We start from the raw sequence: 27,036 nt of genomic DNA, 5'->3' as shown, positions 1-27,036 counted from the left end.
CAAACGATAACTTCAGATCAAACCTGTCAATGTGATGGAAGTAGATACCCTGGGTCTTTTCAAGAAAGAGAACCATCCATCAAATGGCTACAACCAGACTAGATGGGCTGAATGGCCATTTCTTGTTCCAAGCTCCACCAAAACATAACATGCAGCCACACAAGATGAAGCATGGAAGAGATGAGAGCGGGGCTGTTACAAACAGAAGCACATACAGTAATACAGGCAGCTTGTCGTTCACCCAGCCTCACTGTGTCAGCGCTGGTTTGCTCTCAGTTCGCCGGTGAAACTATTCTCACTTTGCCTCACAGGGCAATCGTAAGAGGAGGATCATCACTGAGCACCAGCAGCCCCTGACACTCCACTCACCTCTCTTCCCAGAGCTACAAACACACACTGAAATCGGAGATGAAAACAGACCATTCAAGCCAAGACCTTTTGTGAAAATGTCTTTATTGGCCGTGCAGGACATTTTATGCCATGAACTCGTAGGGGATGGGCTCCAGCAGCTGAGGCTCGTTATTTTTGGTGGTCACGAAGTGCGCCTTCCGGGGAGCAGCAGGCTGCAAAAACAAAGAAGACCAACAGTCAGAAGACGTCAGATGAGCGTGCCCCCCCCCCCCCCCGATGCTTGAATGAAGCTATAACTCGCAGGTTATATTTAGATTTAGCACAAACTGACTGCTCTAAGACAAATTTAGCAGAAGGGAAAATGCTCCACAATTGGGAAGAAGGAGGAAGGGTCCCTATTAGTTGTCACCATTCAGAAGGATGGCGAGTGATCATGCGATTCCCTGAAGCCAACACAGGAGCAGAAAATCAGTATTGGGCACTACACAGGGCTTCTGTACCGCCCTTTCTTACAGGAACACCAGTTTTCTCACACGTCTTTACACTTTGCACAAATAGCAACACTTCTGAGAACCGTCATGAAAAGTGTCCCATTACCCAATACCTTCCACAGACACACACACAAAAAAAAAACAAATGAGCAGTAAGTAGCTGCTGCAACAGAAGAGCCCTAGAGAATCTTTTCAGTCTTCACATTCAGGGAGCCTCCCTCATCAAACCAGTGCCCACCCACGCAGGGGGGAAAAATAAACGGAAGTGTGGACCCCCCCCTATCAGGGGGGGCAGCTATGAGAGTCCTGCAGAGAACGTGCCGAGTCATCGGCGCCGTCTCCGACTCGGCATACCTGACGCTTCAGCTCCACCCAGGTGCCCTTCGCCTTGGCCTCGATCTTCCTCTTCTCGTTCTCCTTCACCCGCTGCAGGAAGCTGTCCCTGCTCTTCGAGTGCTTGACGTGCTCAATGCGCACGTTGATCCTCTTGGCCAGGATCTTGCCCCTGCAGAGAGAAAAGGTGACACGGAGCCCCTTTTAACCATCAAATTAAAAAACGTATACCGACGCCCGGCCCGCGTCACTGTAGCCGCAGATGTGTCCTCTCACAGGATCCAAGCCAAACAACTTGTTCGCTTGCGTTTTGAAAAAAGGACTTCAATATACCCCACCTGAATGACCATTCAAGACACTTGGGCTGTCTGAATGGCAAAGTGAAATGGGGCACAGCTGCAGGAATGATTATGGGCTTTATAACATGTTGAATGAGAGACTCACATTTAAAATCCTGTGCCTTTCAATCCTCTGATCTGTTACCATGACCAGTGAATATACAGTGACCTCGACTCACGTTTTTACACTCAGTCTTTTACTTCTCCTTTCCTACTGTAAAACTGTACTTTTACTGATGTTAATCTTTTCCCCCCAACAAATATAATCTTTGTCACTTAAAACTTTTAGTCCTAACTGCTTTGGCAACACATTGATGTCGTCTCGCACTGATCAATAACATGTTTTGTGAACCTTACACGCCACAAAGTTAAATTCTAAACAAAGCTTTTCATAAAGAACGTTTTTTATCCCCACCCAATCAAAGCTCTAGTACTGTTCAGACCACGAGGAAAAGAACAACTCTTTAGGTCAACATTTGCCGAAAGACACAAAGCAAGAGAAAAACAATCGTATACTTACTTAACCTGTTTGTTGACAATGATGCCCACAGCATGCTGTGTCACATTGTAAATTCTGCCAGTCTTGCCATGGTAGCACTTGTGGGGCATTCCTTTTTGTACAGTACCCGTTCCCTACGAAGTTTTATCAAATAAAAAAAATAAAAGAAAAGAACATAGACAAATATTCAAAGAAAACAATCAAATCAACTGCTACACGATCACAGTGTCGGTTGAAACTACTTTCACTTACAATAAATTACAGAGGCATCCGTTATTGACTGCCCTGCACATTTCCCAGAGATAGAGCCAATATTCATTGTGCTTTTTAGTGCTTATTAGCTTACTTACAATCCACAAATCATATGCAGACACAGAAGTTAACTGATTTCATGTACTCTGTCCATATAAAAAGATCCCAATGTCAACCGATTTACTGTTTGTGGGCGAGGCAATTGTAAGAACATTTTCAAGCTTCGGCAGGTAGTGATTTCACTCTTGAGCAACAGGAGTAAAGTTTAGCAGTTGCTCTGATATATTTACCCGAAACACTACCCATGCGAAAATGTGCAAAACGCAAACTTCATTAGTTTCACACTGCCTGCATCAGACTCCCTCTGTACACCGGTTTGATCCCATTCAAAATGTGCACACTGCGGGCAGCTTCAAAATTCACACTAGTGTAGCAGAAAAACAGTATTTCAACTCTTACAACACCTTTTGGAATAAAGTAACCTTAAAATATCCATCACTGTAGATCACAAGACATGAAATGGACCAGAACACCGTGAAACAGGAGTTACATTTAAGTCCCTGCGTCTTATAACTCTGCAAGTTACAACATACCTTGATGTCAACAATATCTCCTTTTCTGTAGATACGCATGTAAGTCGACAGTGGAACAGGCCCTGTTGAACAAATCAAGATCACAGCATAAAAAACTGCACACATTTTCAAAGTATTGTAATTTCCACACAATGCATATCCTTACTTCCAATACATCAAATTTGACCTTTAATTTGCAACTAGAGAAGCATGTCATGGCACTGAATTACGACAAACAGCACTCCCAACAAATGCAGAATACAAAAGGTCTGAAAGTGACTGATAATGAAGGAAAAATAAATTGTCGGTAGACTGACAGGATAGGCTTCCAAAAACCTACAGAACCAAAAATGGCTCCTTTAAAGTGTGACAGCAAACCTAATGTTGATATTTAGCCCAGAAGATCATGTTATTGGCTGAAGCAGGTGGCTCAACTTAGATCAGCAGAAAGGCCAGAAATGAGAAGTCCATTCAACTCATCTGGGTTTCGGTGATCTGTTTAGTCCCAAGACAGAACCGGCAACTGGTTCTGCCAGGTACACCACCCCAATAAAATGATTTTTAGAGTAGCCAGTCAAAGCCGATGTGTCTTTGGCCGGTGGCTGGAAAGTACGAAGCATTTGGAGAAAATCCCAGTTTTGGTATGGGTTGAGCTCTCTAGCTCCACACAGATGTCCCGAGCTGGATTCGAACCCGAAGCCCTGGCGGTATGAGACGCAATGCAGATACTCACCATGTTTGCGGAAGGGCCTGGAAAACATGTACCTCGTGCCCCTCCTCTTGCCCCTGGTGTTAGTCATGTCGACGGCTTAACTGCAAGACAAATGTCACACGTTAAAACTACCCAACTGCACCTCCTTCCTACCGAGCTACATCTGGGGCATCTGCTTCTAGAATACACTGCACAAGTCAGCATCCATATCCAAACCTCGTCAAGGTACCCTTGAGGCTGACAGTTTAATCACTGCAAACAAGTGCAAGGACACAACTGAACATCTCTAGAGTGACTTAAAACTGCTTCCAGCTCTCATTGGCCTTGAAGACGCTCTTGTTTATGTGCAGGGTGACTCCGTTACATAAAACTCGTAATAAAGTGGGAAAAGTAAACAGATACCTGTGAAGCAGATTTTAAAAGTCTGACACCCAAAGCCTATAGGTAAGAAACAACATAAGATACAACCCTGAAGCAAGTTCGACATTGCGGAAAAATTACGTTATGGGAGCTCCGCGTATTTATCAATAGACCGAATTTGGGAAGATTAAACGACATAACGTGAATTTTGATAAGGGGCCGAATAAAAAACGATACACCCCAAGACTTGGGGTAAGACTTCTTACTGCTGAGAATCTCAGCTGTGACCGGACCGTGAAATCGCTGCATGTAAAATTAAACAGCAACTCAACTGCAAAAACAACTACTAGTACGCCATCTTTAATTTCAGCTCTGTGTCAAAGAAACATATGGGCCCGCAGCCGCCAAAATCTCCCAAAGTGTAAACGTTGTATTCAAGATGAACGCAGTACAGAGAGGGCCCACATGGGCTGCCATGCAGTCTGTCCGCCTCATGAAACATCACCCCACAAAAGAAACATTTTTTTCCGCTTTCCGGTCGTCATTTAAAACGCAGACCGAACCAACCTGTCTTCAGAAACACTTCTAGATGTGCGCAAGGGAAACTTGCGGTATATTTCTGGGCAATAAAGACCCTATTTTTAAAAAGAATTGAGGAGCTCTGCCTACCCCTGCTAGCTTTCAAGATGGAGGGTCCGGCGGAAAGAGAGAGCGAAGGACCCCAGCTCCGCCTTACACAGTGGAACTGAGGAGGACAACGCCTTCGCCTGATCGAAAATGCAAAGGCGCTTCGAAACAGATCTGACTTACCTCCTTGTGCTATGCAACGAGTCTAAAACCCGTGTGGTTGAAGTATATAGCATGTTTATTTTGCTAACTTTTTACAAGGCATCGGGTTTATTTTATTTATCCCGAAGGACCCTAGATCGCTATCACATGATTAATGAGATCACGCCGCATTGGAGGTGGTGGCCGGGGGGTGCAGTTTTTGTGCAAATGCTGGGGGCGGGAGAGGTCAGCCAGTGTGTTTCTCTTGTGCCATTTATGAAACCTTTGCTTTGCGTAGGATCGTTCTGACCCAGCAATGTTTCCCTTTGCCTTCAACAAATGAAACAGAAACGCAGTATTACATCAGCCGGGAGATAGCGCTATTCTGTGGCGTCGAGTCATTACAGTTAAAACAACAATGTTTATTTTGGGTCTGTAAGATGAGTTTTAATAATTCCTGGGGTTTGGTATATATTGCTTTCGGCTCCATCAGGGATAACAGATGTTTAAAACATTGCATATATGGGGGTGGCCAACCACACTTCTGGACAGCCTGTCCGGCGGGCTTCGTTGCTCACCGTTAATTAATCGATTTGTAAACAAGCACAACACTCTTTGGGACGTGTAACTGCCTAAAGGGGAGGTCTGTGTAAATCACCTGAGATGGAAAATACCAAACACCCTGCCATTCTCGAGGACTACTGAGGGAGGGGTGATCCTGACGTCGTGGGATCAGTTGATTGACTGAACCGATCAGAACGGACGCCGTCTTCCAGGTCTGTCCAAGCAGGCGCCTTCCCCTGGACCTGCTCGATGGTAGCACGGCCGGGACACGATGGAAATCAGCCTCTTGCGGCGCTGAAGCATGAGTCTTAAGCCCCGGAACAGAAGATTCACACCCCCCCCCATGACCCGCCCGGCGCCTTGCCCATCTCCGCCTTGCCCTAACTGCCTGCATCGCCGAGATTTCATGCCAAGGGCACGGACCTGTTGCGGGAAATAACGTTGTATTTATCCCATGCCGCTTCTGGGCACCCGTTTCGAAGCGGCCGACCTGAGCGCGGAGAGAGGCCGTCGGCTCTAGGACCTGCCCGTCCGCAGGGCGCCCGCTTCTGCAGCACGGTCGCCCTCACTCCCTGCGCACTGTGATTGGGTGGAAGATGGCGCTGGGCGGATGGAAATCCTAATGACAGTTTCCAAAATCGCCTCCATTTGTACCATGGTAAGCAACAATTTACTTTAAAAAAAAAAAAACCCACATTTAGACAAATGCCCAGTTTGCCTGGCTGCTGGCGCAACGTGCCCGGGCACCGGCGAGGGCGGAGAAGACCGAGCAATTTCGGTTTCCCTGCTTCCTGGCTGGCTCCGAGATTCACTTTCACATAAGAGTAGCTCCTGGGTTTTGCAGGCCTAATCGTGTTCGTGCAGTTTGTCCGGGAGCTGCATGTTGTTTTTAAAAGCAGGATGTCACCCTTAAATGGTTGCGCGGCGATCGATTGCTACAGTATTTGTAAGTGGCCATATAATTGTCACACCGAAACAGCGAAAGCTTCTGTAGCAGTTTGACGCTGGATACGATCTGATCACCGTTTTGAAGTAGGGGGAAAAATATAAACCGGTGCATTTTGCAAGATCCTGTTCCATTTTTATTTTAACGTGCAGGTGCAGGTTAGTTGTAATGTTGTGGTGGATTATACGCATATGGTCGTATTTGCTCGCAAGTGTAACTAGATTGTAGCGTCTAGTTAACTGCATTGATTGCGTGACACTGTCTCCGGTTGTTAGAAATTGAAGAATTGCGTGGATGTCATCGTAAATAAACGTGTTTATGACTAACGTAGGCGCGATTCACGTAACGTACGAAAAAGGATGATGGACTCTACACTTAAATAGAACTTTTGAAGATGCAACAGTTACAGGCCAGGTTATGACACAATACCCGATCACCAAATGTATTATTGTAGTGAACATACCGAAGTTGAAAACGTTGAAACATTAATGCAGCATAGCACTTAAATTGCAATGGGTGAATGACCAGTATTTTTTTTCCATACATGATTGTCAAACATCAGCTGTGTAACAGCAGTGCATTCAGCACATGATTCCTCATCCCTGCTCAAGCAGGTGCCTGTGCCGGAGGGGAAGCCTGTGTCCGTGTGTTGGGAATGTCTATGGGCCTGGTCTTGTAGCCTGTGGTCTGCCGAGGAGCCTGCTGTTTTGCAGGTCGCAGGAGCTGTTCCTAGGTGTTAATTATGTCCTGGAAATCTCAGGCTTCCCAAGGTCTCCTGCTCGGAGATGCAGGCTTATTACGGACTCCACAGGCAGCCTAGTCAGCACCTGGGGAGAAGTCAATTGGGGGCTGTATCCTCGTTCTCTCTGCAGAGGGGGCCGGAGTCAGTCAGCGTCTGAGCAGAGCAGTACAGGGAAAGAAGGCATTTGCTTATCGGTGTTGTGTGTGTTTGTCGTTTTCTTACTTCTGCCTCACAGTGTATCATATAAACTAAGAAAAGTGAGTTGCTTTCCACGAATAGTTATCAAAATTAAATATTTCACTTTGGCTGATGCATTCCTTCAGAGGTCCTGACTCTAAAGGAGCCATACCTGCTATTCTGATAATGCTACAAATATAGACATGGGTTCAATTAAAATCTTGCTTCTTGGGCATAGAGCAAGATGGATGGTTTGGCTTGAAATTAACTTGGTCTGGGGAGAGCAGATATGTGCCTAGGAGAAGGAGTGGAGCAAGTGAGGCAGTGCTATGAAAATGGAGCTGCTCCTGTCCTGTGTTTATTTTTCGTTTTCCGCCTGGCCAGTTCCATCAGCCTGGAGTTAATATATCTGGGCCCGGTGGTGTTGGAGGCGAGGCAGTAACATTGCTGCCTCAGAGCTCTGGGGTTCTGTGTTCGATTGTGGGCTGAAGCGCATTCTGATGGGGAAATTAGCCCTTCCTCTCTCCCACATGTTTACTGGGGTCTTCTCCCCGTGCCTCAGTGTTCTCCCACGCCCCCAGAATGCAGGCTGTGATTGGCTGGGCTGGATTGTCCAAATGCATGAGTAGCAGGATTGCAGCCCTGTCCTCATTAACCTGCCCTGTCTGGGGGTAGCTGGGCAGCAAAGCCAACCTCCATCTGGCCGGGATGAGGCGTCGGGTGAGGAAGAAGAAATAAAGGGGGGTGTGTTTACAGCGTGTTAGCCGAGCCCTTTCACAAGTGCCGTAGGGAGACCGTCAGTACGAGAGCTCGTACGATCATGTGGGGTGGGAAGAGCACACAAGGTTCTGCGCTCTCTGGTGGCCCCCTGTCCCATGTCGGTGCCCTGCTGGACCAGTAAAGGGGCTCACCCTGTGTTGTTTCAGGGCGCCAATGCCTCTGCTTTGGAAAAAGAGATTGGCCCAGAGCAGTTCCCCGTCAACGAGCACTACTTCGGCTTAGTCAACGTGAGTATTTGCGCCTTCTGCCTGGTGCCCATGTGGGAAATGAAAAGAAAAGGCTTTTTAATAAGTGTTTTACTAGCGTCTTGCATTGTGCCTATGTATTATTATTATTATTATTATTATTATTATTATTATTAATATCACTGCATAATAATTTAGAACTAGAACTTTTTCCCTTTGACAAATATTCTCCATTTATGTTACCACATTTGCAGAGATGATAACTTTGGTTGTACCTCCTTTAAAGCTCTCTTGAAGAGGTAGACAAAACGTAAAGGGACTCCTGTGGAGAAATACCCTGTAATACACTGTTTTTAAGTGTCGCAGGAGGACTAGAATAACTTTGGCAGTGGAGTATGGTGCTTCCTGCTCGGACTCTACCTCTGCACTGGAGAGCCGATGTGGAACCACGCGTCTTGAGAGGAACTGAGGCTGTCAATTTCCATCCCCCCCCCCCCCCCCTTAGTTCGGGAACACGTGCTACTGCAACTCTGTCCTGCAAGCGCTCTATTTCTGCCGGCCGTTCCGGGAGAAGGTCCTGGCGTACAAGAGCCAGCCCCGTCGGAAGGAGAGCCTTCTGACCTGCCTGGCCGACCTCTTCCACAGCATCGCCACCCAGAAGAAGAAAGTGGGGGTCATCCCCCCGAAGAAGTTCATCACCCGGCTGCGCAAGGAGAACGGTGAGCTCCTGTCGATGGGGCGTGTCCCGGCGTCTGGAGGTTTCATTACCTAATGGCTAAACTGGTGCTGATACCTATCTCGGTTTTCTAAGGTCTCCAGCTATTGATGATTTAAACCCAGCAAGCCCACTGAAATCTGGCCCTCGGGGGCTGGAGGGGTCATATCTGACACTGCTACCTGATCTGATCTGATACCGCCCCCCTTTGTGTTTGTGTGTGTCTGCCCAGAGCTTTTTGACAACTACATGCAGCAGGATGCCCACGAGTTCCTCAACTACCTGCTGAACACCATCGCGGACCTGCTGCAGGATGAGAGGAAGCAGGAGAAGCAGAACGGCCGCCTGCCCAACGGCACGCTGGACGCGCAGAACAACAACGCCCCGCCCCAGCCCACCTGGGTGCACGAGATCTTCCAGGGCACGCTCACCAACGAGACGCGCTGCCTCACCTGCGAGACTGTGAGTGGGCCGGGCCAGCATTGCTCTCTCTGCGGTTCGGGACTTGTCCGACGGCTGCTTTAGTCGTGTCACCGTTCCTGAGTGACTCGACACTGACGGGCCTTGAAGGCTTGCGGTGCGATGGAATGGGAGTGCCCAGGCTGACTGCCTCTAGCTCAGACCAAACTAGAAGGGACTGTATTGCATGCCAGCATGCTGCCAGACCAGATACCCCGTCCCTGGTCCTGGAGACAACAGAATGAGGTCTTCTGGCTTTCATTATGCTCAAGCTCTCTCAGTTACTTAACTGTTGCATATGGTGTATTGCTTGGCCCAGTAACCTCCCAGCACTGACTGAAGGTGCCTCATTCTGGAACCAGGATCAGAAAGGCCCTCTGCAGAAGGACACACCCGAACAAACACTGAGCCCATGTGTCCTTCAGTGTCGTGCCCAGCCTGGTTGTAGATTTCTGCACATTGTATCGTAGATATAGTTATAGTGTTTTCTTAATGTACAGCACTAGAAAATATCTCTTGCAGTTGGCTTTATTCCCCTGGTACGGGGTGGTGCTGTCTGTGATGTCAGAAGAGGATTAGCTGAAAAGGTAGCTGGTCTGAGAAGTCAGCCTGCACTTCCTCATTCCTCACTTTGTGCATGTGTGGGGATCTTAGCCACGAGCCATAGTGATTTGAATATTTAAATGTATAACGTGGGGGGGAGGAAAAGCCATGAGTATGTAGTTTTGTTCCAGCCATGCATATGCATTGTGGTATTTGTTGATGCCTTCTGATTGTCTCCTCATGCAAGATTGACACGTTTTTAAACAACCAGTGATGCCCACAGCACTTAGATCACAGTATTTGAAAAGAGAAAACAAGACACTTGGCAAGACCCCAGTATGATCAGGCCTGTTCTTGCACGATGTGAGCAGCTGTTACGTGTGTCTCCTTGGCCACTCTTTCCCTGCCCGAGGAAGAGCTGTTGCCAGTGACAGTGACTGAGCCGCCAGAGTGAGCTCTGTGGTGTGGACTGAACGTGTGAGAGTGTCACTGGAGGGCAGTGGGTGTTGTGGGTCTGCAGAGACTGTGAGCTGTGGTCTTTCTGCTGCAAAAGGTCTCTTTCCAGATCCTTATGGAAGTCAGAGCTTTTGCCGGTATTTTTGTAAGCAGTTCATTGGGCCATTCTGGAATCTGCAAACCAAAATGCTCCGTAACATTTCAGGAGTTATGATGTGATGGATTAATTGGATGGTTTGAACAGTGTACCGTGTAATAAGTGCATTATTTATAGAAACAAAAAGAAACAGAAGCACATTAATTGAACCTTATTGCCTTGCTGTCTCCTCCCCTCTCAACCCCTCCTCCTTCCTCTGTACAGATCAGCAGTAAGGATGAAGATTTTTTAGACCTCTCTGTGGATGTAGAGCAAAACACATCAATCACTCATTGCTTAAGGTGAGACTGGAGGTTGCCCTGGGCTATGGGGTATTGTTTCTGCTTGGCCTGTAGGGGTGCAGGGAACTGCAGGATGTGGAGATCAGACAGACCGTAGACATGCCATTCCCGGTCCTAGAAGACCAGTGCAGGTTTTCATCCCCACTCCCCTGTTGACAGCCCAAAGCAGCTCATTGTTGGCGTAACGGCACCAGGTCTTTCGGGCGCAGGTCCTTTAAAGAGACTTGGGAAAACCTGCAGTTGCACCCGGTTCTGCAGGAGGCCCGCCACCCAGCCCGCTGTGGACAGGATGGCTCAGTAGCTGTGCTCCCATGGAGCCGAGGCTCGCAGAGCAAGGCCAAGGAAAATGGGTCACAACCGCTGATTCAGAGCAGAGAATTTCAGGAATGTCTGTCCGTATACGGTATATGATCACGCAGCCCATAATTTAAGTTCACAGTGATAAGACAGAGGTCTTTCAGTATGAAGTCATTTCAACACAAAATGTTAGGAGGGGGTGTAAGCACACCGGCTCGGCTTGTTTCCTCGTTGCCAGTAAGTCCGTGTTGACTCCTGTGCGAGTTATCGTCCTCGGTGGCTCATCGGTCTGGATCGGAAGAGCAGCGGTTGTGCAGACGGAGATTTACGGCAGTGTTTACTTCCGCAGTGGCTCTCCCCCGCGGTCGGCCTTGTTGGCACTCCTGTAAGCACCCCTTGAAGCAGTGCGCCGGTTGATTTATTTCTGCCGGCGGGTTAAAGACGCAGAAGGGAAAAGACCGATCTGAAAAAAAAATCGGCAGTGGAAGCCAACAATCATAACGCAACGCAATAAAATGCGTCTTTTGGGAAACGGTGGCCTGTTGAACGCAGGCCAAAGACAGAAGTGCATCATCACGGCTCTCTTGCTTCCTCTCTCTCCGGCCCCCTCTCTCCCTCCTTGTTTCCCCAGGGGCTTCAGTAACACGGAGACCCTGTGCAGCGAGTACAAATACTACTGTGAGGAGTGCCGCAGCAAACAGGAGGCGCACAAGAGGCAAGTGTCCCTGAGTCACCCAGGGCTTCAGCAGTCCCCTCTGGAGCAGGGCACTCTGGTCCTGAAGGGCCATGAGCCTGAGGTCTCTTTCAGTTGTCAGCAGCTTAAATCCTGTCACAAAGCACCAAGGTGGAGCAGTTTAGCCTTAACCAATTAATCTTCTGGAAGTTTTCAAAGTGCTGTTGATTAAAGAAGCTTTGGACGTTCCAGATCAGGGACCTTTACTTTGCATGCTGCCAGCTCTCTCAAACTTCAGACTGGTTAATACAGGGATTCTCTTCTTTCCATGAACTAAAAAAAAAAACCTGTGTCCACCTACGCCTTTACTACTACCCCTGCCTCACATGTGCCCCTGATACACCCTTACCTGCCCTCGCCTACAGGCCTGTCCACACACTCTCCTGGGAGGATACTCTGTCCACTTTCAGCTCATCCAGATGTTTCCACCGTTGTTGTCCGCTCTCTCTTGTCTTTTTTTTTTTATCCTGTCTTCTCAAAATCCTTCACCGGTCTCCAAGGCAGCATAGGTCTGGGTAGTCCTGGTGTCGGTTTAAGGAAGTGGTAGGTCAGTTTGTGCACTGGGGGTGGGGCTCAGCGTCCATCCTCCAGCTGCAGGGCCTTAGGAGGCCGAGTTGTATGATGGAGACCCTGTAGCTACCTGGACCACATCCGATAGTACCAGAACTTTGGACAGAAGTAGAGGACGTGTTTAGTTCCTCTGTGTATTTAACGAAGCAGCAGCAGCAGAAATCTAGTGGATCAAGCCCTTAGGTAGACTGGGGGGCTTTGTCCTGGTTTTGATGCTCACGTGCTCTCCGCCACGGTGCTCCAGGATGAAGGTGAAGAAGCTGCCCATGATCCTGGCTCTGCACCTGAAGAGGTTCAAGTACATGGACCAGCTGCACCGCTACACCAAGCTGTCCTACCGCGTGGTGTTCCCCCTGGAGCTGCGGCTCTTCAACACCTCCGGCGACGCCACCAACCCCGAGCGGCTCTACGACCTGGTGGCGGTGGTGGTGCACTGCGGCAGGTAACTCCCCCCGTGCACCCTGCGGTCTCGGTGGCTTCGCAGGGATGGGCGTGTCGGCTCCAGTCTCCTCTGGGGTTCGTGCCTGTGAAGCAGATGGACGTTAGGAGAGTGCTGCAAAATAAAGCAACAGACAGGGAACGCTCTATGCCTCAAATAGTGTACCATAGCTAAAAATATGCCGTGTACTGAATCTTTAATAAATGATTCTTTTTGGAGATTTGTTCAATTTAGTTTAGCATATATTTGTGTGCACTGTTGCTCTGTAGCTGTTAGATGGAGAGAGGATTTTGTTTTTGAAAAGCAGCCTATACAGTACTTACCTTTTAAAGCATCAGCAAATTATTGTAGTTCACAACTGCATTGTCCCCTGCTGTAGGGGCTGTATAGGACAAAAATGATCCAAAGCACAACATTCCCGACCTCCGAAGGGGGAAAAAACCGCCGTCTCATCGCTCCTGTGTTCTTCTCGTTTTCCACTGCAGCGGCCCCAACCGAGGACATTATATCGCAATTGTGAAAAGTCACGATTTCTGGTTGCTGTTCGACGATGATATTGTGGAGGTGAGTTCTAGTGGGAACTGGGCAGCAGCAGTGGGATCACTGGACCAACTCCTGTATCAGAAATGTGGGGCGGGGCGCATCGTGACGTTTGGCTTGAGCTGCAGTCCCAGTTTCACCTTCACTACTGTTCCCAGAGGTTCTCGAAAGCTCAAGTCAAATGTATGACTGCCTCATCCAGTTTTAAAACCTTTTTTGTCTCGGCTGCAGCAGCTTGGCATATCCAGAGGCCCTGGTATTTGTCATGAGATGGATTCAGCTCAAAACCCTATCCCATCATAACCCCCAGGACGGCAGGTATCCCCTGTGCCACAGCAATGTTGACCCTTATAACTCTATTGCACCTTTCCCTCTTCAGAGTCAGGTTGTTAACATGGCTTTTGACCTGCTAACCCCATGGAGATTGACGTCTGTTCTGCAGGAGGGACTTGGCCAGTCCCGTACAGCAGCCAGTGGAATAGAGGAGCTGTAGAACGGGTTGATGGATTAAAGCTGAACAACTGCAGTGACTGCAGTTGCCTCCTCAGTGTAGCTGCAGGGGGAAACAGCCCTCGAGTGGCAGTGGCCCTGTGTGTCCTCAAGGCTCGTGTTGTCTGCCTTTCTGTCCCGCAGAAGATCGACGCTCAGGCCATCGAGGAGTTCTACGGGCTCACCTCGGAGATCTCCAAGAACTCGGAGTCGGGGTACATCCTGTTCTACCAGTCGCGGGACTGAGGGGAGCCGGACCGGGACCTCCCCAGCTGCGCGGGGGCTTTGTGGGCGCCCTGTGCAGAGTGTGGCATTGGCACAGGGGGTGGGCGGGCCCAGGCTGGGGCTGCAGGGCACCTCCCGGTGGCTAACACTCTGACACACAGGATCCTAGGGTTACTTGCTCAGGTATTGCGGCCTCTGGCAGAGCTCCAACTTGACTGTGCATTGGCTCAGAACACACACACGCACACCTGCAGACCGACGCAGTCATGCAGAGCACGTCACTTTCCTCTCCGGAGCCTGTTTCTGAATTTCCTGACACCTCCTGGTCGTGCTTATTTTTATGTGGGCATTTTGTTTTTGGAGGGAGAGAGAAACATTCAGGTTGTGCGAAGGGGAGCGAAGGTGTCATCTTTTTTTTCTACATTTGGGACTCTTGTAAAGATTGCTCATCTTGTTATAATATAGGAACATCAGTGTCTGAGGACGCTGCTGCAGTGATCTTGTGTTGTTCGAACAAATCAGTTCCTGGTGTTGGGTCGTTAATGTCGTTAGTACTGCATGCTAGGGAGTGAGCTGTGAGGAACCCATTTTGTCGATTTCAGTCGAAGTAGAATTCCAATTCTATCTTTTACATGGCTATGTTTGAGAACGCTTAGCCATCAGTCGTCTTTTTCTGTTTTGTTTTTAATTTTTCACTTAAGCGAAATGGGTTTATAGAGGAGGCATCCCATCTCAGTTTCTATTAATGAGTGGTAGCAGACGAAGATCTGTCATTATGATGGTGAGAGAGTGATGACCTGGGTCGTCTTTTGCATTTGAAGGGTATTTTCTATTGCTCCACGGGGCATTTCTGGGGCAAAGATTGAATTGATTTCACTGGACACGTGTGTTCGCTCTGATCTGAAAGAGTGTCTTCAGTTCTCTGTTCTTAGGGGCAGGGTGTGTGCGATTCCCTGTGGCCCCATACACCTTGGGCTCGGGGTATTTCTTTTTCTCCTCTTTTGATTCTGAAAAGAGTGTGGGAGGATAGGTGATGCATTTCGGTTGTCTGGCAGAGATGATAAAGATGCAGGGAGGAGGAGGGGAGTGGTATCGGTCACTTTCAAGTGCAAGAACAGAGAGATCAGCCCCTCCGGGTGCTATCTGTGCAGGACCCTCTTGTGAAATTCCGGCCCATGTGTCGGGAGCGCTGGTCTCCGAATGTAGGCAGAATGGCTGTGATGCACAGCTCTGGCTCCGCTCTGTTGTTCCCTCTTACTGTCCTGCCTGGACTGTTATCATTGCACCCCTCATCCGCGGCCACTGTTTCCACGACTCCTGGACAATCATGGGAAAATGAGCAAAATGAATGGGAAATCTAACCAGGCCAGTGAACACTGTTGACCTTTGTGCACTGAACCCACTGCCAAATGTGTTGCAAGTTTAAAAAAAAAAAAACACAAAACAGGCCAAATGTGCTAAAATGCCCTGGACAAAGCCATGACTTGAGCAGCTGTGAAAATCCTGCCAGGGACAGTCAAAAATGTCTGTGGCGCGGACTCCGGTGCAGGTCTTTCTCCCAGACAGCTGTTTCATTGGTTTAGCTTACAGGTGCACAACTCAAGTCCTCCAGGGCCAGAATCCAACAGGTTCTGTAGATCTCTTTTAATTAGCAACAGTACAGCAAAATGTCCGTTTGTCCGTTAGTGCTGGAATGACCAGCTTGGTTAGGTGACGCAGAGTTAGAATAAGAACCCTGTGCCCCTCCAGGTCTGGAGTCGTACACGACTGATCTAGGCAGTGAAGTGTTGGCTAATGGGGCTGGAGGTATGGCGGTAGAAGAGTCCTGCAGTGGAGTGGATAGTAAGGTCTGGTGTTGAACTCGCATGGCTGTACAGGGTTACGAAATGCCTCTGTAACGTTTTGCCAAAAGAGGACTCAAGGAAACTGCTCAGGGACGAGCAGTGAAGTGCGGCCTTTATTTGGCATTTCTGTTCTTCTGCAGTCAGCCTTTCCAGGCTGTACTGGAGATACCCGTCTGTTGTGGTTTTCTGTCGGTTGATTTTTGGAGGAAGGTTTCGTGCTCCACACCTCTCTTCTACAGCACGCTGAGGGTCCCACCCCTGACCTGCCCGTTACCTTCCAGGGTCAAGGGCCATCAGCAGAATGGGAGCTGATCAGAATGTATGTGTAGCAGGTTTGGTCTTGTACTGGTTCACCTCTTTGTCCAGCCACCGAGAGGACAAGTTCTTTTTTTTATTTTGTTACTCCTGCCCGGGTAGGCTTCCCCCTATAGGTGTGGAAGTGTTTACTGCAGATCTCTTAACACTAACTTGTATTCTCTGATCTGAAGTTCACAGTTGCTTGGGCAACTACTGACTGCTAGGGCATTATCCTTACCAGATTCTTGTGAACAGACACTAACTCTAGGTCTGGATAATCAAATCATGCTGGGAAACCCGAGTCTCCAGTGCTTTGTGTGCATTTTTTTAATCCTTTTTCAGGTTTTTGTAAGCTGACAGCAGGCTCTGTATACTTCATGTTTATGATCTTGCACGGGGTGAAATTGCACAGACAGATGTCCAGAGGTAAAATAATATTAAGTCTGTTGCTCTAATTCAGATGTTGCATTTCTGTAAGAGCCAGTTTCTCATTAAACTTGCCTTACAGTGGGATTCTTGTCCATTTCCCCGTGAACCACAAAATGGATGTACTTTGTCACAACCAGCTTCTTTTAATCATTTAATTAAATCAGCCAGTGCGATTAATTAAAGTAATTGCAGAGGTCTGTTCTGGGCTCTGCTGCTTTGAGTTGACGATTGTGTGATTTCAAGTGGCCTGGCTTCAGGATATCCTGTGTCTGTTATTGTTATATTTTTTTAAAATTGCCGTAAGTGAGTCTTAATAATTAATAATGCCCTGAGTGGAGGTGGAGTGCTACATTTCCTTTTTCATTTTGGTTGCCAAACTCCAGTGCGCCAGCAGTTAATCTATAAACAACCATCATCTGTGATGAATCTTAGTGGAGAGTGTTGCGCTGTTTTGTGGGTGAGAGGGTGTCACACTTGGGTTTGAGGTTGTTGATGCTTATTTAAAGTGAATTACTGTGCCACTGAGAGAATTTGTTAGGTGTTGGATTTTCTTTACCTTTGCTGTGACCTTTCCCTGAACTTTGACCTCTGCATATCCCCCCCCTGATTGGTCACTCAGTCTGAGCTGGGTAGCTTGATTGGCTGTTGATGAGGGAACAAGATTTTCAGCTTGTTGTGTATTCTGTATATGTTTGTTTTGGGTGGGGGGCACATGTCCCTAATTTTGTAAATCTGGGTTACGTATTTCTACAAGAGATAATGTATGTTATTTGTTAACATACCAGATGTATAAATCTTAAAAATATTAAATATTAATAAAGACAATAAAATGTAATCTAAATTATACAATGTTGCACTTTTGATACAGATTTATAGGTGTTGGCGGGCGTATTTAAGGGTTTGCTTGAGACAGCCTGTTGTGAAATGATCATTTTCTGTTATAAAGAAAAATAAAAATACAGTACAGGCAACCACTGTGTGTTATTGTGAATGAGAATTTTAGTACCTCCAGGAATACTATAAACAATGTACTTGTATCCATTCATGCTTTTAACATTCATAATTTGGTTGTTTTTGGAATTGGTCAGATATTTAAAAGAAACTGAACTGTCCCGTGACCACCGACCAAAAATGAAGCAAATTGCTTTTCACTTGAGACAAGATACCCTTCATCTTTGGGATTATATTGTAATTTCACAGTGAGAGCCCTGTTAAACAACTTTCCTCTGCCCTACTTCAGAGCTCTAGCTTCTGAGTCAGATTCATTCCAGTCATTCGTACAATGAGAGAGATTACATCAACTGAAATCACATCACAGGAAATCAAGTTCACTTGATACATTGAAAAAGAATACGAAAACTCAAGTCTGGAAGAGCTATTAATGCTGTCCTGTCAATTGCAAAGTATTTTTTCAAAAGGCATTGATTGTGATGTGCAGACTGATCTCTCAGTTTACTATAAACATTGGAGGGTACTGAACACTGGCTTTTATTCTCCATCAGATTGTTTTAAGAATTAATGGAAACTGGGTTTGTTTTGTGACCTGCATGGAGAACAGCAGTCCACTTTTCCCCACTCGTCAAGGAAGGTATGAGCCTGGCTAATGTCAGTACCAGCTGTGGCTGGGCCGAGCTGTCTGATGACATCAATAGGCTCCAGAAACTGCTTGACAGAAAAGGAGATCTTCCCAGTGGTGACAGTGCTGAGGTCAGGCAGTTCTGATGGGCTGCTTGTCAGCACAACAAAGGAGCAGCACATGGATTCCTGAACTCTGAAAGATGCCATCCCTTTTGCAGAGATTCAATCCCTTCAGTAGCTTTTCTGCTATCAGAAACCCCAAAAGCTTAATTCACCTTGTGCATATGGTTCTTCCTTCATTTAAAAAAAATGCTCAGAGCACCACTGGGACTCTAAATTAACGCATTTGAGTTTGTATGACAAATTATTATCCTGACCCACACCTTAAAATGAATCCACTTATCAATGCCAACGTCGATCTTAATCAACTCGTCTATAATCCTTCGTCCTGCCCTTGCCTAGCTCCCAGTCGACAGGTCACCAGGGACCCCTGCGCTGTGAGGCTGCAGTGTGAACCTGCTTGTGGGCCACTGCACGTTTGTATTGAAGGGAGTGTGCTGCAAGGTGGAAAACGTCGTCCTGGACATTGTAACAAAACAGATGTCTATGAACATGAACCCAACTCAAGAGCCCTCCAGCGCGTCGGTACAGTAGGTGGGGGTTCCTGAGCACACTGTTTAGATGAGGCTATTTTTGGGCGAGCAGGTTAAAGCTCTCACTTGACGTGACCTCCTTTCCCTGTGCTCAGCGAAGCTCTCCCAGCTTTTACACGGTTTACACAGCTGTCTATTCTTGGAACGCTGTCCTCCTCGGATCCGGGTGGACGCTGGTGGATCAGCCTGGTTTCCACACCATGTTTAGCCGAGGGAAGCGAGGATGGCATGTAGAGAGTGGAAATGAATGGCTGCCTTTCTGGGTCTGTGTTTGGAAACTGAACACAGGAAATCTCCATGGAAAAAATAACAAAGGGGCTGAGGCTCAGTTCTCCTCCTTGTGAAAAATACAGTCTCTTGTACACAAGCAAATCAGTGCAACAAAGTCAAGGCAGCTCTTTCCCCCCTTATTCCTTAGTTCTACCTGAAATCTTTAATGGACATGTACTGGATATGCCAAGAATCTACTTTGGGACACTGTACTGTAAAAAGGCGCCGTCCTTCGAATGAGACGTAAAACCGAGGTCCTGACTCTCTGTGGTCATTAAAAATCCCAGGGTGTTTCTCGAAAAGAGTAGGGGTGTAACCCCTGGCCAAATTTCCCATTGGCCCTTTCCAATCATGGCCTCCTAATTATCCTCCTCTATGAATTGGCTTCATCCCTCTGTTCTCCACCTCACTGAGAGCTGGTGTGTGGTGAGTGTTCTGGCGCACTATGGCTGCCGTCGCATCATCTAGGTGCGGCTGCACACTGGTGCAGGTAGAGGGGATCCCCATTACCTGTAAAGCGCTTTGAGTGGAGTGTCCAGAAAAGCGCTATGTAAGTGTAAGCGATTACAATTATTATTACTTGATCCAAGTCTTAGGTTCAAAGGGACACATAGATCCCAGATTCATTTTTCAGTGGGGGACAGGGATGTCTGCACATGAGCACTATTGGTCAACAGATCCCTCTGTTGTTCAGAAACACACCATGCGCCAGAATGTACAGCAGGGGATATCCCTTTACCACAGCATCACAGCAACGTATGAGTGTCATTCCACCCACATCTGTACGCCCACCCCTTACTGGTGAGCAGAACACCTGCCCACGCCACCCACCTCCCAGCAGACTGTCCTCCGCAATAACCTTCAGCTTCCAGGGACTGGCCCCTGTTCTCACACAAGGTTTTTCAACGCATGTTTTCTGTCCATTAGGCTTTGCATCACTAATTAAAAGATTCCATCAGCATCTCCCAGTGCAGTCTGAGTAACATCAATCTGGAGGGCAAACACAGTGACCTATTGTCAGGCTGGAGCTCAGTCTGAACTATTGCTGGCCTTGTACATGGTTAATGCTGACATGTGCCAAAGCTTGGCATTACTCAGTGGGTCAGAACTGCTGGCCTTTTATTGATGTTAGTTCTTACATGATGCACCACATCTCCTCTTTGTTTATCCTTCGAGGTAGGAGCTTTTTTTCTGCTGATAATTGTTCTTGCTTTGAGAGTCCATCTACCAACAGCTGTATTTTAAGTGGAAAGGATGATCGAAAGATAGATAAAGTTCTGAGTATCTGAGGTTTATTGAGAACCATGAAGGTTCCATGGACAACTTTCTTGGCATAGTTAGTAATAGTCCAGGCCGTGTTTTAGAGCTCAGAGCTGAAGCTGTTTTTGACTAAACTGAAGGGAAGCTCTAGAATAGCTCCCAGTTAATATTTACTCTCCACAAAAACCTCTAGTGATTTATGATCAGCATTGTAACATGACTTTTTGTAAACCACTTGTGTACCACATGACTTCCAGTACCATTGAGCACTTGAGCAAAGTTTAAAAGACAGACCAAATATTTACAGAGTCTTTCCCCCAAATCTCAAGGTAGCCTACAAGCAGTGGGGAAGCTGACCAGTCATGGCCAGCACTTCCTGATAAACTGAATTCTATGTAATGTTTCATAAACAGAACAGAGCAGCAGTGGCTCTTTCCCTTTTTAGACTGAACAAACGAGAGCAGAAATGACCATTTCAGGCACACCCCAGTAAGGCAATCCTTTGCCTGTCTGCTCATCTAGGTGAGTGAAATGCCTTTTTTCCACAGTTTCTTCATTTTTGAATAGCAAATTATTAAATAGATAAATTCTCAAACTGTCTCTTCAGTAGAGAGTCGGTTAATTCTGTGCCTACGGTAACTTCTGTTGGCATCAGTGACAGGTGGATTGTTAGAAACATTGAACAGAAGAGTTTCCAGTTAAGGAGTCTGCTGGTAACCTCACTACCTGTCTGATAATGGGGATGTGGTGTAAGCTGGAAAGCACATAGCAAAAGCACAATGAGTAAGTGCTGAGCCCTGAAACTGTGCAGGGAAGCATGCTTCATACTACGCAGAGCAGTGATTAAATGATTCAACAATTCTAACGTACAGTAATGTAAGCATGGGGAGAAGCTGTAAATGGGAAAACGTGTTTATCTACAATGGTAAAGGTTAGGAATGGTAGGCCAGCGACTTGGCTCTGTGACATCATTTCGCACTGTTTGCCAGAAACTGATCACAATTTCCAGGAAGGCATTTCCGTAAAGATCAAGGAGGGGCCTTCACATTTTCAAAGGAAAAGAAAAAACACAGCTGCAGACGAGCCAAAAATACCAGCAAAGCTCTCTTTCCTCCTCGCCTGATGCAAAGAGAGCAGTCTTCACATTCCAGAGAGAATGACACAGGCACTTCATTATCGCCGTTTATGCTCAGTGCTGTCAGAGCTGTGCCTTGTAAGCTGCAGAGGAGAACTCCTGATGCCCAGTTCTCTTCTGTGTGCCAGTCTGCCATGTTGTCACTCAGCGCCCTGGTTTCAGAATGCTTTCACAGGCAGCAGCCCCTGTCTTTATACTGTAAACGGCCATTGATCTAGGCAGACAGCAGTCTGTTGCGCAACAAGCCCGTCACTGCGATGACATACTGTACAAAACAAATCTAGCGAGGTGACCTTTGGGATGTGAGTCGGAATGCTGTGGATTCCCGGAAGGAAACAGGGCCTCGAAGGATGCTGTTCTGGGAATCTGGAGTTGTTGACTTTCAGCATAACAAACCCAGCAATTTAGGCTGGGTTGAGGTAAAGGCTCGAACTCTTCACTGGTACCTCTGGCGTGTGCTCTGCGGTATTTGCATAGTCGAAAAAATTAATTGTGCAATGCATGACCTTGAAATTGTTAAAATGGTTATAACAACATTCCCTTATTTAACTGTAATATTTGCCAATTTATTTACTAAATTACTAGGATGAAGCAAATATATTTGTCCTGGAATGTGTAGCCAATAGCTTTAGTTAAGTTCATCTGCAGTATAGAGAGATATGTATTTATATTGGAGGAGCTGAAGCAAAGTGTTTCAAGGACATCATCAGGGCACTTCTCCCTCCTGCCTTGAGAAGGGTGGAATAGTTCATGTGTGCATTATTTCTGTGTTCTGCAGTTACAGAAGCTACGTGGATTGGCCAGTCTGAAAGCCGGATACGGAAAGCAGTGAGAAGAAGAGCAAAAGAGTGTGTTGAATACCACACAGCAAAAGATCAAAGCTTTTCATTGTAATCATTCAAAGGAAGGTGTGGAATTTTTTTCCCCACTCGGATATAACTCAGTTTAAGAGCCTCTTGGGTTGCTGCTGTGCATGGTTGATGGAGGTCAGGAGGGCAGACAGTGGGATTATGAAGGCAGCTGAGCCGTATTAGATGCTAATACCCCTTCACTGTGCTTGTAAAATAAAGACTTAGCCACAGGCAAAGCACTTGTGGTGCAGGCAGGCTCGTCCCGGCGCAGGTACTGTAGAGGTGAGATGAGTGTTTCTTACCTCTGTGTACAAGATTGCAGTCTCCTATGGAGACCGGAAACACACAGCAAAGAGGCACCTTCCTGGGGAATGAAGTACGTGAGAGCAATCTGTCAAACCTGAAACAGGAGGCCATTCAGTGCCTCAGAGCAGCAGGCTGATACTGGTGCAGGAGATATTAGACCATGTTAATGTCCTTCACAGGCCTCCCAAGTTCATAAGGGACACTGCTTATTCATGAATCTCTAGCTTTAAATGGACTGGTAGCACAGGACTCCCCCTGATCGGTACTGTGGTCCATCACAGGTTAACCCAACACCAGAGCAGGTTGGTGCATAAGCCCTCTGCAGGGTGTGTTGGGTTGTGTATTTATCTCTTGATTTCCGTGCTGCATAACCTTAAATAAAGTATACCACAAGGGCAAAACGCGCACACACACACACACACTCGATTCACAAAATGACAGTGAAAGTGCAAATAATGGACAGGTCTCCCAGTGAATAACATGCTCAGGGCTCACAGGCTCCTGGGGTTCACGGAAAACAGGGTCCCCAGTGAGCATCATGCTCAGGGCTCGGGGGCTCCTGGAGTTCATGGGAAATGAGGTCCCAAGAGAGCAACATGCTCAGGGCTCAGGGCTCCTGGGGTTCACAGGGAACGGGTCCCACCTGGGGTGTTTGCTGCTGTTCACAGCTGAGAGCAGTCTGTGTTGTTGGCCCGCAGGTGGGCGTTCTGCTGTGGGAGGCTGACGTGTATGACCAGATTACAAGCTGAGCTACACCAGCACCAAAGACTGTAAGAGACAAGACAGCGTGGGAGTTGTGTGTGTGTGTATGTGCATAGGCAGTAAGTGACTTTGTCGGCACGTTTGCGTCTGTGCCTGAAAGCATTGTTTTTCTTTTGTCTTTCAGAGATGTTTCGAGATGGAGGTTCAAGGGTGTCTATTGGCTACACTGGCTGCTGCTTGCTAAGTAGCCATAGAGAAGTGTGATAGAGATGGATCCACGTGAGGAGGAGGATTTCAGTGCATCATTTGTAATTGCAATCAATGAACTCCAGGGCTGATTGGCACGGTGACAAAGGAGAAGCCTTGAGCATTTTGCACTGAAAGAGGCTCTGTGAACAATAGGCAGCTTTCACCTCTCCCCCCACAAGCACAGAAATAATTTTAAAAATGTAGAACTTGCGTCAAGGATCCCTGATGACCCTACAGGAGACATATTGTATTGTCTGAATCTTGCACAGCTGTAGGCATAGTCCTTCTCAGTATAGGAGAGATTCAATGACATGAATCATTCGTATTAGAAAACAGATTATTATCTGAGTAAGTCAACTTCTTAAATGTGTATTATTGAAACCTATGCAGATATACCACATTGTCTGTTGAATGGATGCAATCTATTGAAAGTTGCTGTGAAAAATGGGAGCGTTTTATGAGGCAGCTCATTAGCTGATGGTTTCTGATGTTTATAGCCTGGATATCTATGCTAGTGAATCTCGAAGCGTCTCCGAGTTTCTTGCTTGACCTATGATGGTTGTTGCTCAGAGCTCAGAGCTCAGAGGCTGGACACCATTGAGAGCACAATTTGACTTAGATACACTACCTTCTTTCACAGTTGCATGCTAAGCCTTCGTTAAATGTTTTGATAAGACATTTCACTTTCCACAATGTCTCCTTGTTTGCAGGCCTGGTACTGTGCTGGTCAGTGTGCCTCTGAGTGGGAATGTCCTTGCAATCACACAGACTGACAGAGTCTTACACCACACGGCCTCCCCAGGCCATTCGCTGAGATGCGATCAATTCCTGTAACGCTGGAAATGTGGGGACTCTTTTGTTTAGAGATGCAATAAACCGCTGTTGAAAAGATCACCCTCCTTTCTGTTCTTTAAATAAAACCTCCACGTTTTTCTTACAATTGGAAAAAGAAGGAATTCAAGATGTCGTCCTACCTGCATCACAGTGTAGCAGAACAAAGCCCTTACTTTTCAGTGGCTAATTGAACAGGTCTAGAGCTGCAGGGAGAGAGCACATCTGAGACAAAAGGAAAAACGAGTGCTGATCACCCATTATTATTTGCATAGCAGATGCCCTTATTTAGGTGGGTCAGAATGTAGTGTATTTTTTTTCTATGAAATATGGAAGTGTATAAGGGTGTCTGATCAGTAAAGGAATATCACAACATTTCTACCATTTTAGTAATGGGGTGTCAAACCCCCAGTCAGCAGTATTAAAGCAAGGATGTTCCAGCTCACTGATGCACTGACCAGCGTGATTACTGGCACCTAACCAGGACTGCAAGGCTGAGGGAGGGAAATGCAATGCTGATCCTGAACGTGCACCAGTGTTTCCAGTCCCCCTATAACAAAGTAAGCATTTGAAGGATCTAACATGCTGTAGGGAGAGTCTTCCTTTGAGTCTCACAAGACTCAAAAACTTTTGTGGTTTGCCTCATCAATGAGAGCACATGAGGCCTGCTGGCCAGCGTGCATATCTTCTGTACGCTAATTCATAAGCTGTTGCTGCCACCTAGTGTATATGTTTGAAGAAGTCTAAGCTTTGTTCAGCTCAGTAGGTTTTCTTCATGAAGATTTCTGCATCTTAAATGGACGATGTGGTGGCATTCCTAGTTAGTGCTGCTATCTTCAGGTTTGGGGTTTCAGTGGAGCACTGTGTGTAATGAGTTTGCATGTTCAGGGCATGTGCATTTCTGCCGAGCTGTCCAGTTTCCTCCCACAGTCCAAAGACACACTGACCAGGTTAGCTGATGACCCTGAGTTGTGTTTCCGTGTCCTGCAATGAACTGGTTTCCCATCCAGTCTGCCCCATGCTGCTGGGCTCAGCTCCAGCTTGTTACGACTCTAAACTAGAATAAGAAGCTTTCTGATAATGGATGGGTGGACAGATGAACTGAATACACAACATCTCTGTTTGAGTGCGAAACAAACACCATACAACTAGCACCCCAGTAGCTGAACCCAGGGCCCCAGCATTGTGAGGTACAGTGTATTTTGTTATTCTCCAAGTTTAAATAACTTTTTGACAAAAAGCCTTAGCTAAGTGTAAAAGTGGTGAACATCAGTGCACTGCATTAGAAGGTTAATATGTGGCCTGTGTGTGTGGTACGTATTTGAGCTGAAGACAGACATTGATATTTCTTCAGAAAGAGAGCACAGGGGAATTCTTTGCCGAGTCAGACTTGCAGACCGTGTGTATTGTGTCAATACAGTTCCGTACCGAAGCCCTGTGCACCTCTGTTGCTCTGCCTGTCTTATTGTTTGTGAAAAATCTTATTTGTCACTTTGATAAATGACCCTAGGCAGTGCCAGAGCACTACAACCAAGTCCCAGGCCTTTCTGTCTCCCTCCGACAGGAGGAATGAATGAATCCCCCAGGCAGTTTCCTTGTGTCTCCCTTTCTGTGCAAAGCCTGACCACAGCCTGGCCATAGAAACTGGGCGACACAGGCAGACCTGGCTGCCCAGAGAGGACAGGCTGTGCTCCCACTGCCAGCAGGGAGAAATAGAGACAGAGGTGCACTTCCTACTGCACTGTGACAGATACTCTGGGATTAGAGAAACATTCTTCCCTAAATTCAGAAATCTAGTCCCAGAGTTCCCACACCTGCAAGAACCAATACAGGTCCCAGTCCTACTGGGAGAGGGAGGAGGGAACTCAGTTGAACTGGCAGCCCAGTATGTGATCTCCTGTCACAGCCTGAGGAGCAGTCTGTCTCCCAGTAATGCTCCATATATTTACGGTATATGTAAATATTTTATGATATGTCTTTGTTGTAAATGTCTGTATCTTTTTTTCTTTGTTTTATGTTAATTTTATTTTTTATTTGCCTTGGCAACACTGATTGTACTCATCGGACATGCCAATAAAGCATCTTGAAGTGAATTGACTATCTGCTGCCCTCCCTGGGAAGGACCTTCACCTGGGAGAACTGTGCACAGGAGCCCTGCTATCTGCAGCACTGAGACAGGACCTGTTAATCATTACAGAGGCAGAGCAGAGAGACAGAGGGCCAGTGGGGGATAAGGAAGGCATGCTATGTGTATCGCCTAGGGAGGAAACTGATGAGGTGATCTGCAGGGTGAGGGACGACTGAGGGACACCCGTTTGTCTCTCACTGTCTGCAGGGAAGCCGCACAAGAGTGTGAGGCTCGCTTGCAGGGACTAGTGTGCTATGCCAGGTTACGCTCTGAGTGATGGTAAAGAAAATAACGACATCCTGATCACAGGATTTGACCACATTTCAGCAAGGGGAAGGCAAAGTAATCTTAGAAAATTAGAGCAGTGCTTTAGTTGCCATTATCTAGGATATAAGGGAATGCCTGCTAAATGGTGTGCCTAAGAGCTCTCAAAACATTGATTTTGCCAAATCAGGATGCTACCATGAACTGCTGTATACCCCTTGTTGACTGGCCCGACTTTCAAGGTTCGTCTTTAACAAGTTTCACG

The 27,036-nt window shown here is 47.0% G+C and overlaps 2 protein-coding genes, 1 long non-coding RNA gene and 1 other non-coding gene across 4 annotated transcripts; 2 read left to right on the top strand and 2 right to left on the bottom strand.

The window, feature by feature from the left end:
• Positions 1 to 436: 436 nt before the first annotated feature.
• On the bottom strand, positions 437 to 4,641 carry rpl21 (ribosomal protein L21). The gene is made up of 6 exons (XM_006627760.3): positions 4,578 to 4,641; positions 3,570 to 3,649; positions 2,858 to 2,919; positions 2,034 to 2,146; positions 1,197 to 1,347; positions 437 to 563 (listed from the first exon to the last, which is right to left on the bottom strand). The coding sequence occupies exons 2-6, from the start codon at positions 3,634 to 3,636 to the stop codon at positions 474 to 476; spliced, it is 483 nt and encodes a 160-aa protein (XP_006627823.2). The 5' UTR covers positions 3,637 to 3,649; positions 4,578 to 4,641; the 3' UTR covers positions 437 to 473.
• On the bottom strand, positions 1,436 to 1,569 carry LOC138239321 (small nucleolar RNA SNORA27). The gene has a single exon (XR_011189793.1). It is a non-coding gene; the product is annotated as a small nucleolar RNA SNORA27 (small nucleolar RNA).
• A 590-nt stretch (positions 4,642 to 5,231) lies between the features above and the next one.
• usp12a (ubiquitin specific peptidase 12a) lies at positions 5,232 to 17,515 on the top strand. Its single transcript, XM_006627758.3, has 9 exons — positions 5,232 to 5,898; positions 8,032 to 8,112; positions 8,576 to 8,789; positions 9,018 to 9,247; positions 10,605 to 10,681; positions 11,610 to 11,693; positions 12,526 to 12,723; positions 13,206 to 13,284; positions 13,894 to 17,515. The coding sequence occupies exons 1-9, from the start codon at positions 5,851 to 5,853 to the stop codon at positions 13,993 to 13,995; spliced, it is 1,113 nt and encodes a 370-aa protein (XP_006627821.1). The 5' UTR covers positions 5,232 to 5,850; the 3' UTR covers positions 13,996 to 17,515.
• Positions 17,516 to 21,582: 4,067 nt separating this feature from the next.
• On the top strand, positions 21,583 to 26,472 carry LOC107076699 (uncharacterized). The gene is made up of 3 exons (XR_001477870.2): positions 21,583 to 21,859; positions 22,219 to 22,348; positions 23,484 to 26,472. It is a non-coding gene; the product is annotated as an uncharacterized lncRNA (long non-coding RNA).
• Positions 26,473 to 27,036: the final 564 nt, after the last annotated feature.

The sequence above is a fragment of the Lepisosteus oculatus genome, chromosome 5 (genome assembly GCF_040954835.1).
Source record: "Lepisosteus oculatus isolate fLepOcu1 chromosome 5, fLepOcu1.hap2, whole genome shotgun sequence".
Classification (NCBI taxonomy): Eukaryota; Metazoa; Chordata; class Actinopteri; order Semionotiformes; family Lepisosteidae; genus Lepisosteus; species Lepisosteus oculatus.
The sequence above is the reverse complement of the archived record's forward strand: the minus strand, read 5'-3'. Positions and strand labels throughout refer to the sequence as shown.

Coding starts and splice junctions, on each gene's coding strand:
- usp12a (XM_006627758.3), top strand. CDS start 5,851: ATGGAAATCCTAATGACAGTTTCCAAAATCGCCTCCATTTGTACCATG. Junction 10,682..11,609: donor TCAATCACTCATTGCTTAAG/GTGAGACTGGAG, acceptor TTGTTTCCCCAG/GGGCTTCAGTAACACGGAGA. Junction 13,285..13,893: donor TCGACGATGATATTGTGGAG/GTGAGTTCTAGT, acceptor TCTGTCCCGCAG/AAGATCGACGCTCAGGCCAT.
- rpl21 (XM_006627760.3), bottom strand. CDS start 3,636: ATGACTAACACCAGGGGCAAGAGGAGGGGCACGAGGTACATGTTTTCC. Junction 2,920..3,569: donor CAGGCCCTTCCGCAAACATG/GTGAGTATCTGC, acceptor TTTGTTCAACAG/GGCCTGTTCCACTGTCGACT. Junction 564..1,196: donor GGGTGGAGCTGAAGCGTCAG/GTATGCCGAGTC, acceptor TTGTTTTTGCAG/CCTGCTGCTCCCCGGAAGGC.